Raw genomic sequence first — 12,366 nt, 5'->3', positions numbered from 1 at the left:
CTGCACCCCTCTCCCAGTCCGTGCACGTTGGTCGGTCCCACTGCAGAATCCTGTTGGTGAAGGCGGGGATGCTGCTTTGAGGACCAGCACTCATGTTGGGAATGGTCCTCTGCAGGAGCCCCCTGCTTGCTGCAGGAAGCCCTGACACCTTGGGGAGTTATTGCCAGGTCTCACAGGCACTGCCCAACAGTGTTAAGGATGGGTTTTCCCTCTGGCAGGCTGACAGCACAGTGGAGCGTGGAAGATGAGGAGGAGGCGGCAAGAGAGCGGCGACGGCGAGAGCGGGAAAAGCAGCTGAGGTCCCAGGCAGAAGAGGGCTTGAATGACACTGGCTCCTGCTTGGAGAGCGCAGGTCCAGCACAGGAGAACCAGTAAGAAATATTCACGGATAAATCCTTCAGACACACACTCTATCCTTGCAGCAAAATCTTCCTGCATCCCTGGAGTGGTTGCCTCTGTTGTTCGGGTTCATCTGGGGAGATGAGGAAGTTCCCTAATAGGTTGGGCTTGGGGCATTTAGCCTGGACTAACAAACAGTGTGTTTCTAGTTTGGGCAGAAAAAGCCAGAATCCATGCTTTGCTTTTTTTTTTTTTTTTTTTTTTTTGGCTGGAGGCTGGTTATTTTACTGCCCTGAGAGTTTAAACTAGGACAGTTTGGGTAAAGCTGAGCTCAGGCAGGGAGTCCCCATCGCCATGGATTTGAGTGCCTGGTTAAATTTCAGCTTATGAGTCATCCTACACTGAAACTAATGGAACTTCCTGATATGTGGAAAGACAGACATGTGCCTGAGGATGTGATGCACAGCGCCGGGCAGGTCATGGCTGTGGTGGCCGAGCAATGGATCACCACTCCTGGCCAAACTCTCTGCTCCTCTCTCAGCGTCTGCTGTCCCAGCAGTGGGGAGCATGGAGCAGCTCCTGAGCTGGTGCAGTTCACAGCTCCAAGGGTTAAAGTTAACTTGGTGCTCTAATTGGGTAAGTCCTAAATGGAAATAGCTCAAGAGGCATTTATGGAGATGCTGAGCTATCTCCTGTCAGAGATGGATCCCCTGGAGATGGCTTAGGATGGCCACTCACATTGCCAGCATCCCACCGCAGTCTCCTTGTATCCACGGTTCAGATGCCCAGGTGCTGAGCAGCCTTGGGGCTGGCACAAAAACCAGTCTGCGCTTTGAGTTGCCCAACTTTGCCTTAAAGACCCCAGTCTTCCCACTATTTGTGTGTTCAATTTATTTCAAAATACATTAAACACAATGGAAAAGTGGCAGCAGGATTCGGGATTACAGTCAGAGAGATGCCACAGCTTTATTTTACCGGAAAAACAGCAAAGCTATTTATAAAGTTTTTTTTTTTTTCCATGAAAACATATTTTTTTTCTCAGATATTTTAAAAATTATTTGGTATCTTTTTTTTTTTATTTTTGATCTAAAAGTGTTGCAAAGAAGCTTCAGAATCTTTTGTGGAAATACACTTGGTGATATTCTGCAGAGAAACCCACTGCAGTCTGCCCTAAAAGCAAACAGAAGATCTGGAAAGTAATAATAATTGTTAGTTTTTCTATATGCCCCTTCACACAGAGATTGGAAAATAATTTGCGAAGGTCTTTAAAATGGCAGACAAGATCTCTGGTCTCTGCTTTGCAGGGAGACTCTGTGAGCAGCCTCAGGCACAGACAAGCATGCAGCAGCCCCAGCAACCCTGCTTGCAGGCTCTAGTCCTGTGGGTATAGGTGTAGACAACACTGCTGACCCCACAGGACCGTTGGTGTTGCCCAAATCTAATTGTGTGCTTAAGCATCTGCGAAGTGGATAATGACAAGGACTTTGCTCCCTGCTACATGATGCTTGATCTTGCTGGGCCAGGCTTCACTAGAAGGATGTTTCTTTGGCTATCCCCTGGTTTCTCCTGCAGCTGCTGGCAGCCACCTGGGCTTGCTCATGCAGCCAGGGTCAGCCCTGACTATTAATCTTCTAAAAAGCTTTGCTCTCTCTTGTGTAAACACTGCGCCCTTCTTCCCGTGTCACTCCTGTTTTGTGCAAACACACCCTCGGGATTTCCTTACACCAAAGGGACAGAGCAAAGCTCCTCTCCTCCCTTCCCCCCACCCCAAAAAAACCCCTCAAACCAAAGCACAAAAAACCCCAAAACACCCACTTGTAAAATGGCAGGTTTACAGGCAAAACATGTCGGAGCCAGAGGGATGTGCATCAGCTTAAGCAGAGCTGTTGGGGCTGTGCTGGCTCGGTGCTTCCCCTGGGGCCCTGTTTGCAGAGGGTTACAGGGAAGTGACCAGTTTTCAAACAGCATTTGGCCAGTGTCCCTTGCTTTCTGGGAGCTTTTCTGATAGCCTGAGAATACTTTTCTGGCTGGGGCCACAAATATCAGAGCAGTTCTTCAGGCATCATCAACAATGCAGCTCCCCAAAGCCCTGACCTGGAACTCAGCAGATCCATGGTCTCACATTAAAAAAATCATGCAACAGTTTGGGTTGGAAGGGACATTCAAAGGTCATCTAGTCCACCACCTCTGCAATGAGCAGGGACATCTTCAACTAGATCAGGTCTCATCCTGGCCCTGCATCGAATTTTCCCAGTGTTGTCCTGGGACATCCACAGGCTACCGCTACACGCAGCAGAAAATAATCCAGCCTGGGCTGCGTTGTCCTAGACTGACACAGCATCGCTACTTGGCAGTCTAACAGGATGCTGAAGCATGGCAGGAGCTAGGTAGTGCTCAGACTTGCGGCTGAGCAGCCATTTTTGATTTACCGCCCCTGCTACCCTCCCTGATGAGCCTGGCAACAGCACGTCTTTTTTGGAAACCCTCAGCTGCTGTAGTCAGTTCGAGTCCCAAATCTCAGAGAAATGCCCATATTCAATGCACGTGTGGTCATGGAGTAGGCTAAGCATCTCCTGACACCTCCCAAGAGCCCAGAAGGGCAAAGAGAAGACTCAACGGCATTTACTATGTATTTTGAATCTCTAAGTTTTAAATAAATCTCTGTGTCCCACATCCTAATTCCTACTCCCAGATGACTGTCCTGCATCCCAAAAACATCTGTGAAACTACCACCTCAAGCTGATGCTTGCAACATGGCTGCTCACCTAGGACCCCTGGCTGGGAGGTGATTCTCCGTGTGAACACAAGGAAACAAATACTAAGAACTCACCCATTCCTGTGCATGGCCAGCCTGCATCTGGTGCCAGCAGCTGTGCATCCAGGAGGGCCACGGCTCAGTGCTGCAGTGGGGTATTCACAGCTGGGAGCCAGAGTCATGGAAGTGCACATGACTGGCTCAGAGCTGTAGGGGAACATGAGGATCCAACCTAGAACTTGAGCCAGTGTCCTAATCTTTGGGTCTTCATTCCTTTCTCACTCCTGTTCAGGCCAGCTCCTGATGATGTCTTTTCTATGGGGCTGCGTACAAGGATAGGACAAGCAGCAACACCTCTGGTTCAAACAAGCTAGAGTCAGCTCCGATGCAGAAGAAAACTATGCACTTTTTTGGTTTTGATGTGCTGCTTGCCTTTTGCTCATCTGCATGTGGCCCCAGAGACCAGACAGGCAGTGGGGTGCTGCTGCTGAAGACACGGAGTTGCTCCTTCCTCTCCATCTGTTGTGATGCCCCAAGAGACCCCCTTTGTACAAGGGCACTCCTAAGCACATGGCAAAGGCATCTTTCCTGTAACAGAGGATTAGGCTTCAAATGGGATTTGAGAGCAGCCAGAGGAAAGAAGATGCAGTAGCTGGAGGGACAGAACAACAGTATCAGGTTGGGGCTCTTTTAGGCCAGGTTTAGGTTGTTTTATTTCTCTCTCATGCTAATCTTACTTCTTGCGGTGTTTCAGCTATGACTTTAAGCCATCTGGGACTTCAGAGCTGGAGGAAGATGAGGGGTTCAGTGACTGGTCCCAGAAGCTCGAGCAGCGCAAACAGAGGTGAGTAGGACACAGCTGGACCGAGGGGAGGGAAACCAATATGCCCAGCAAAAGGACCATCCCCAAGGCAGGGTGACCAAGCCCAGGTCAAGCCTAGCATGCATAAGAACGAGGGCAGAGGCTGGAGCATCATCGGGGCCGGACAGGCCCTGCACCACTGGGACACATACTCTCTGCCTGCCGTTTGGGCTAGCGGGGAGGAACAGGCTCAGGGGCTGCCCCAGGGATGTTTGGATTGAGCTTTGTACTCCAAGCAATGGCAGCCTGCCAGGACGCTTGGGTTTGGAGGAGCGACAACAGCAGATTTAAGCCACCTGAGCTGCTGCAGGGGCTGAAATAGCCTCTAACATAATCCAGGCCAACCTGAAAAGCTTTTCTAAGTTATTGCTGCTTCCTGACTCATGTCAGCATAGTGAGTGTTATGGCCCCAGCCCACCTTGTGCTTAACTTCTCTTTCAACAGGGGAAAACAGGCAGCAGAGAGCCCTGAGAGGTGTTGTGTGCCAGCTGTTTAGTCCTCATCTCCCATCACTCTCCCCTTGCTGAGCTGAACCAAACTCCTGCTTTAACCACTTTCCTTGGACACCTTCTACCTGCATGTGAACTCTGTGACGCAACTCTCTCAGCAGCTTGATTTTATCAGGAGTTTTGCCCCTGTGATGACACAGCTTCTTCTTTACCCCTGAGACTGAAAAAATGCCTAAGACTAATATTTACTGCTGAACAAATAAATAGAGCTTGCCTCTTTCTTATTTTTTCCCCAAACACTGTAGCTAAACCACTCTGCAAGCTGTACCTTGCAGCCTTGACCCTACAACATTGCTCAAGCATCTCGCCGTAGTGTTGATTATCACATCTGTGGGAGCAATTAGAAATTAGCCCCATCTGCTCTTCAGCATGCTGTCTCTTTTTCCACCCCTCTTGTAAAGAGCTTGTCTGGAGAGAAAGGCTGCTGCTATTCAGTGCTTTGATTTCAAAAGAGAATTAGCTGGAAGGGTTCAGTTAACCTCTCCAGAAAATCCTCCTTGGATTTTTGTGTGATGCTTGTGTTTATTCTGTAGCAGGGCAGGTGGCATCTGCAGCAGGTGAAACGTATCAGAGAGGGGTGGTGCTTTAAAGACAGTGGCTGTAGCTGAGGAGGTCTTTGCTTGGAGGCTGGCTGGGAGAGGTAGCTGGAGGGGCTTGTTTCCCAGTAGGTGGCTGTGGCCTGTGAAGCTCCTTCAGGAGCTTTGCCTTTGCCTGCCTGCCTCGCCCGGAGGGTAAGCTTGGAGTGTGGTGTGAGCACAGGTAGGTTCTGTGTCTGGCTGGGATGCCCTATGCTGGGGCACCCTGTGCTGGTACAAGCAGCACTGTGGCTGGGGTTTCCTAACTCCCCTCTCTCCTGCTTAACTGAATATGGAGCAAACCCTGTTTTTTCTTGTGAAGGATGTTTAGGTGCTGGCTATGAATGAGGAAATAGAGACAGCTGCTCTCCTTTGGAGCCAAAACAGCTTGTGTGTCCTCTGAGAGCCTTGGTGCCAAGGGATGTTTTATTTTTGGTTTGAGTTCCCCACTTTGTGGAGGGAGATCCATGCTATTAGTTGCATGCAAAAGGGTGGGAGCTGTGTCAGACTAGCTGTCTCCCATATGAAATTGTTGTGGTGCAGAAGGCACCCTGTACACTGCATCATATCTGCTGGCCTTAATTTTTAATATGAGTTTGCACTTTAGCTGGAGGCATTGCTGGCATCCTGGTTAAGAGGAACTAGTTACCTAGGCCTTCAGAGCCTGTTTGTTGTTGGTGACTGCACTGTCGTGGGAGGATGGTTAGTAGCAATCCGAGTGAGCCAACACAGGCATCAGCTTTTTTCCCATGTGGTCAGTGAGGAGGGCTGGACAGCATCTGTCCTGTGAGCTGCCTTCCCAGCACCAGAGAGGTGGGTGGAAAAGTGTTCCTTGAACTTTTCTTCATGTTTGGTGAGGCAGAAGCAGTGAGTCAGCCTTGCCCTTTGGCAGTTGCCTGCTAGCCAGCTCTCTAGCCTTGCTGCCATAAGCTGGGTGATTTTCTAAGAAAAGGGTGGGAGGAGAAAGTTATTCTCTGGCTGGGGAGAGCAAGATGGCAATAACATCTTGGTGCATGGCAGTGAGCCAAGTGAGTACTCTGGGGTTACGTGCTCCTACCAACTCTCTGCTAAAAGGCATGGGCTGCTTTGTTTTTGCAAAGCCAATTGTTTAAACATACTCCTGGGTCTTCTCTCTGTAGCCTCAGAGACCTGAAGGAATCCTCTTGTGAAAACATTGTAATGTTTTTTTTTTAAACCTTAAGACAAGGGGTGATGCTGGCTGCTTTGGGACTCCGCTGTTTTGCTGGGCTATGACATGAGTGATGTGATTAGGGGTGTAATTTATTCCAGTGGGTAAAGCTGAGGTTTGCAGTTGGGCATAGATATAGCATTGTCTGCAGAGCACTGTACCTTGCAAACAAACAAAAAACCCCACATGAGTGGCTGTGCAGCCTTGTCCTGCAGTTTAGTTTCAGCCAGGGAAAAGGGGGATCTTGGGAAGCACATTCACGTATCATGGTTGGATCCCCATCCAGCAAGAGGCTCTGTTAGCATGGAAAATTAGTTTAGGCAGAGGAAGGCTGCATTTGGTGCTCCAAGTTGAACTGATGCTGGGAGCCACAGAGGTGGTGTCAGATGTGTGCTTGCGTACCAGGACCACGGAGCATGCTGGCTCATCTGGGATTTTGGCTGTGGCTGAGCAGAGAATTGAGCCAGCACTACGTCATGGTGGTAGTGTCCTCTCTGCCTGGGGTCTGAGCAGAGGCCAGGACTTTGTCTTGTTCAGGTCTCTCTGATCCTCTTGTTTTCCTGTGGGTCTCATCTGTAGCGAGGCTGGAAAGATACAGATACTTTCAGCTCAGCCACAACACTTAGTTGAGCTGCATCCTGGGCATCTAAAGTGTGGGAGTGTGATATGACTGTTATTATATCTGAGTGCCTGGAACTGGATGGCACCATGGAAGTAGCTGTGAGCCTTGGTGTAAAAACACCCAGCAAGTTGCAGGCTTGGGGGAGTGATAAAATTGGATTTCTAGAGGTCTGAGGCACCTGATGGTGTCTGTAAGCTTATAACAACATGTTTTGCTTCTTTGACCTGTCTCCCCCACCTCTAGGTCTCCACAACAGTTGTATGAAGAAGAGGACAGTGGTGTGAGGGAAGCTGAAGTCAAACTGGAGCAGATCCAGCTAGAGAGCCCGGAGGAGATCCAGGAGGAGAATGTGGTCATCAGGGAAGAAGAGAGGCTGTGCCAAGAGGAAGAACGGATCCAAGAGCAGGAGGAAGATGAGAGAGATGAGCAAGAGGTGGGATCAAGAGGATCTGATTCTGTTTCTGTGGGGCTGGTGGGAGAACTGGGGCTGGGGGCTGCTCTCCAAGAACAGGGGTCACCATTGCTGCCTACAGTGCTTGGTGTTGAGCCCACATAAATGTGCTGTCCTGGCATAAACTGGGGCTGGTGTCACTTGTGCCTGTGTGCTTTCTTGGGATAACTGCAGGCAGCCTCTGCCCTCTTCTGAGGGCAGCGTGTTTGCTCCCAGTTCTTGTGGTGGTTTAGTCATGTCCCTGCAATGCTGAGAAGGAAAGTGCTACTATTTCTCCTGTGGTTTTGTGGGCAGCGAGTAGCTCTTCAGGAGAACTCAAATCCAAATTTTACTGCTTGTTTTTTATCTCCCCAGCCTTTATTGCACCTTTGGAGCACTTTGGCACTTCTAGAGATACTTTAAATCTTTCATTGCTCCCAGCTGAGCTTGCTTTCTTTGCTCTTCTGATAAGGTGTAATTTCTGATAAATGATGGAGACAAAGCTAGAACCTGAGTGGTGTGCAAGTTCATTAGGTTGGCTGAGCTGCAAATATTTTCTGTTTTAAATGGGGTTTTTTACTTGCTGAGGCTAGTATGCGTTTTGTATTTGAACTTTGTGTGTGAGTATTTCTAGCTTTTTATTCTAAAAGCAGCTGTTTTCTATTCTTGTGGCCTCTAAATGAGAAATTCCCATTTTCTGGTCTCAATAATGCTAAGAAGTCTCTATTAACTGATGCAAGGACCCCTTTCCATATCTTTTTGGAACCTTGAATCTGCAAAATTTCTCTGATATTTCTGTCTCCCACCCCTCAAATTAACACAAAAGCTTCTTCTTGGATGTTTCAAAATTAGATGATGTGAACTTGAAGCTTCTGTGCTCACATGTTTGTTTAATGTAAAGCAGGAAGCCTGGGAGACGAGAGAAAAATCACTTTTGTTGCACAGTAAGTGCTTTGACCAGCTCACTTCCTGGCTTGTTCATTTTCTGCACTCAGGAAAAGAAGAGAAGGAGAAATGAAGAAGAGGAAGAAACACCAGAAAAACGCCAGAAGGCCCCAAGCCCTGCCAGCCTGGAGGAGGAGGAACTGTGCTCTGACCACACTGCAGTGTGCTCCACCAAGGTTTGTGTTTCTGGGGCCTCTCTGGAGGCGATGGCAGCTATTGCAATAGAGCACCTAACTAATGGGTTAGATAGCCATTAACTAATTAATTAACTAATGGTGTAGATGCCCCATTCCTGGAAACACTCGGAACCGGGCTGGACAAGGCTCTGAGCAACCTGATCTCATTGAAAACATCCCTGCTTATTGCAGGGGGATTGGACTAGATGAACTTCTAAAGTCCCTTCCAGCTAAAATATTCTGTGATTCTAATGATGAGGAAAGATGACCAGGGACTTGTGGTCATGTAGGGTGTGAATCCTGTTATTCCACTCCTGCTACAGGCTGGGACAAATCACTTGATCTGTTTTCTTCGTCTTGCTCAGCTGTCAGCCTCCTCTCCTCCTGCGTTGCCTGATTGAGCTGTTGGAGGCTGTAACTGTCTCTGTCTGTGTATACTTTGCCAATCACTGTAAATGTCTAAAGTTCATTGAGGACTCCAGGGAATATTGTAATACTGAGAAAGATGTCTGTGCTTTAAGCTTGTGAATTTGGTCAAAGATGACACATGAACTCAATCAGAAAATGAAATTTCCCTTCCTCCAAAAAAGCCTCAAAACTTGAAGCACTGGAATTTCCCTGTCTTTCTTAGAATAAAATCAGTAAGTATGACTTAAGTCTTTTTTTTTTTAAACAAACTGGGATTCCTGGTCTCTGAATCATTGTATCCTTCCCAATCACATCTGTCTGCATTGATGCTCTTGTGAAACTTCTGTTTTTGACACCACCTGAATTTTATCTCATGACTTCTGTTGCGTTTGCTACAAATCCTCAGTTCTGTGCATGTGCTTTTAAATACAATAGCTACAGATAAGTGGTTTCTGTAGTGAATGGCTTTTTGTCTTTGTAAGCCCTAAGCTTGTTGATTATAACAGTGAGGGTAATGGTGAGGAGCCTGGGTAGCCTGTTAATCTGCTCTTGGTGTAATATTTCCTCTTTTGCATTTATATCTGTGCTATTTGCTTCTTAGTCAGTATCTCCTGGATGGGCAGGATTTCTATGAGCACTTCCTCTTAAACCAGTAAATAGATCATAAAAGGAGGGTTTAATCATCTGCAACCATTGGATTCTTGCTCTTGGTGGAGGATTTAATAATCTACAACCATCAGATTCTTGCTTTTTACAGAGAAGCCTTTTAAAAATCGATTCGAGAGAGGAGAAAGGGTGGGTTTGGATGCAGGCCATGTCCTAGTGATAGATCTGAAAAGTGGGGTGGGGGTAGCCAAAGCATATCCCTAGAGTGGGGCTGGTGAGGAAATGTGTGTAACGTTTCCAGTGCCTTTTACGTGCTGAAATTCTCATCGTTATGGCCACAAAACACACACAGCTTCCTGACCTGAGGTTAACTGCTTCTGCTAGGATTAGCCCAGGGAAAGATTTAGAAATATAGTCGCTGTGTTTTGTAATGGTGATGTCAGAGCTCACAAATACACAAAGCTGAATGTAAAGCTGTACAGGAAAAATGAGCTTGGGATCCTTCCAGAGGAAGGAGGATCTCTATACCCCAGCTAGCAGGGCTTTATGTGAACACTACAAGTTAAACACGTTGACCACCAAGGTGGTGTTTTGACATGGGATCGCTCAGCAGAAATACTTCTTGCAGCGGAAAGATGAGAGCATCTGCAGTGGGCAGTGAGCTCCCCTGACAGCTGTGGCTGGTGGAGGCAAGGTGCACATCCAGGGCAGGTAGATGTTGGGGTGCAGCATAACAGGGTGTTTGGGGTTCAGAGGGCTGGTGTGGCCTAGGGGATGAAACAGTGAGCTCTGAGTTCTGAGGTTGGCTGAATGGGCAGCTGTGATTTCCTCTGGCCTTCAGAAAGTGCTGTGGACAAGAGAAATGCAGGGAATTGCTGTACAGGGCAGGGAGAGGTGATCTCCAAATAGCTGAGAGAAAGTTTATTACCACTTAGACTGTTGTACTGAGATCTGCTGTCACCTATGGCCTTTTCTAGACCACTCCATGTTTAACTTGATGCTTATTGGAAGCACCTGTGGGTGGTTTGCACCTGCACAGCATATCTCTGTCAGGGTTGGCAAGGTTTTTTTTCCTATTGATATCTTATCTACTTGTGTTTGAAAAACTGAGACATAGGCTGGGGTCTACCAGATTCCCCTTTCAGGTGCTATTATACCCTATGAGGTGCCAACCTGTGCATCAGTGTCCCAGAAGAAGGAGCAACCCAATCTCTGAAGTCACAGCTCAGAGGCAAGCATCAATTCCTGCAGCACCGAACAAAGGAGAGAGCCGACAGACAGCCTGGCCAGCAGAGAAAGCTGGCTGATGGGATATCTGTCATGCTGCTGTGTTGGGACCCTGCAGAGTGACTCTCCCTGGCACATCTCTATTAGCCAGGGTTGCACTGTTTGTTGGTAGTTGTGTTCTTCTAATAGGCCTCGGGCGCTTGGGCACAGCTGTTAAATGTGTCCTCTCTGTGACACTGTCTTGTATTCTGCTTAACTAAAATTTAGCACCAGCATCCTGAAGGCATCTTAAAATGAGTGCTTAGTGCTGCTTTTTATCTACTGACTTGGTGATGTTTCCTGTGGCACAGGCAGCACTTATACAGGGAGAGATGGCTCCTTCTTACTTGATTGCTGCTCCTTGGCTCTGTAGGAGCTGGTGTTAAGAGCGAGCTTCCCCTTTGATTTCAAAATGACTTTTTCTCTCCTAGTTCTTATTTCCTGGGGCACAAAAGAGATGTGAGGTTTAGCAACTTTTCACCTTTACTTTTTTCAGTGGTTGTGAAGTGTTTGCTTGCTTTCCTGTCTTGGCCAAAGCGTTCTTGCACAGGAGCCTCTTGTGCAAAACTCTCCTGCCTGATGGCTTGACCTGAAGAGCTGCCTTGCAGTTGGCTCCATGTGTTCACTCGCACTGCCTGTGTGATCCTCTGGTGTGGATAATCAATGAAACTCCTACCTCTGCTTCTCTCATGCTTAGCTCCTATTCTGCTGCAGATGTGGCTGGCAGTGCTTCTAGCTTTCCCCCTTGTCTTTCTACACTTGCCACTTTCTCTGTTGCGGCTGGTTAGGAAACCAAGGATATGAGAGAGATATCTGGTCCTTGAGCAGAGGGAGCAGAGAACATGGTCTTGGTTGCAGTTTCAGCTGTCAGTCAAGCTGCACATTGTTGGTTTGTCCCTGAAACTGGTTGGGTTGCTACTCTGCACTGATGCTTTTGGTTGGGATTCTGCTTACCTGCATTAGAAGGGAGAAGGAAAAGGGATGCTCAATGTTTCTCTGACCAGTGTGGAAACATGGAACTGAGTTAGGCATTTCTAACCAAAATCTGGGTGGGGGGTCAAGGAAGAGAAGTGGTTGCATTATGGTCAGCTGAGGTGACCTAAATCCATCTGAGGTATGTGGAGAAAAGTAATATGTTTGTCTTCTCTCTCCTGCTTTAGATCATGGACAGAACTGAGTCACTGAACCGCTCAATAAAGAAAAGGTATTTCTAGGGCTGACATCTGGGTAAAGCAGGTGCCTTCCTGCAAATGGAGGATGCTGGAGGGCCCTGCTGTGGGGAAGGGCAGGAGAGTGACAGGTTGCCTCTGGCTCTCAAAGTCCTTCCTTCTACTTGAAGCACTGTGTGAATCACCTTAATCCTCCTCTCTGCTCTCCAGTAACAGCATAAAGAAGACCCAACCTCCCCTCCCTGTGTCGAAGATTGATGACAGGCTGGAACAGTACACTCAGGCTATTGAGGTGGGCTTCTGTGTTGTCTCTCTGTCCCCACACTCCAAGGAGCCCCTTTGCCAGGCGTTGGTCTCCCACTATGCCTCTTAGTCTTACCATCTGGGAGGTGACAACTGAATCATTTGCTCTTAGATGGGAGCAACTCTTTCTCCTGTCTCAGTCTCCCTCCACAGCATAAAGTAAGTTTCTTTAGTGAGCTGTCCCATCCTTTTCTCCTCGTGTTCCCTGCTTA

General features: G+C 47.9%; 1 protein-coding gene across 3 annotated transcripts in view; it reads left to right on the top strand.

Moving 5' to 3' along the window:
- The window catches only part of LSP1 (lymphocyte specific protein 1), a 52,923-nt gene that overhangs the window by 27,671 nt on the left and 12,886 nt on the right, over nucleotides 1-12,366 (top strand). For all 3 annotated transcript variants that reach the window (XM_065838836.2, XM_065838837.2, XM_071809001.1), the window contains exons 2-7: nucleotides 219-371; nucleotides 3,849-3,938; nucleotides 7,095-7,284; nucleotides 8,277-8,402; nucleotides 11,843-11,886; nucleotides 12,062-12,143. In XM_065838836.2, the coding sequence (XP_065694908.1) occupies nucleotides 219-371; nucleotides 3,849-3,938; nucleotides 7,095-7,284; nucleotides 8,277-8,402; nucleotides 11,843-11,886; nucleotides 12,062-12,143 (685 nt within the window). The remainder of the gene's footprint in view (nucleotides 1-218; nucleotides 372-3,848; nucleotides 3,939-7,094; nucleotides 7,285-8,276; nucleotides 8,403-11,842; nucleotides 11,887-12,061; nucleotides 12,144-12,366) is intronic.

Source organism: Patagioenas fasciata, chromosome 5 (assembly GCF_037038585.1).
Source record: "Patagioenas fasciata isolate bPatFas1 chromosome 5, bPatFas1.hap1, whole genome shotgun sequence".
Taxonomy (NCBI): domain Eukaryota; kingdom Metazoa; phylum Chordata; class Aves; order Columbiformes; family Columbidae; genus Patagioenas; species Patagioenas fasciata.
The sequence above is the reverse complement of the archived record's forward strand: the minus strand, read 5'-3'. Positions and strand labels throughout refer to the sequence as shown.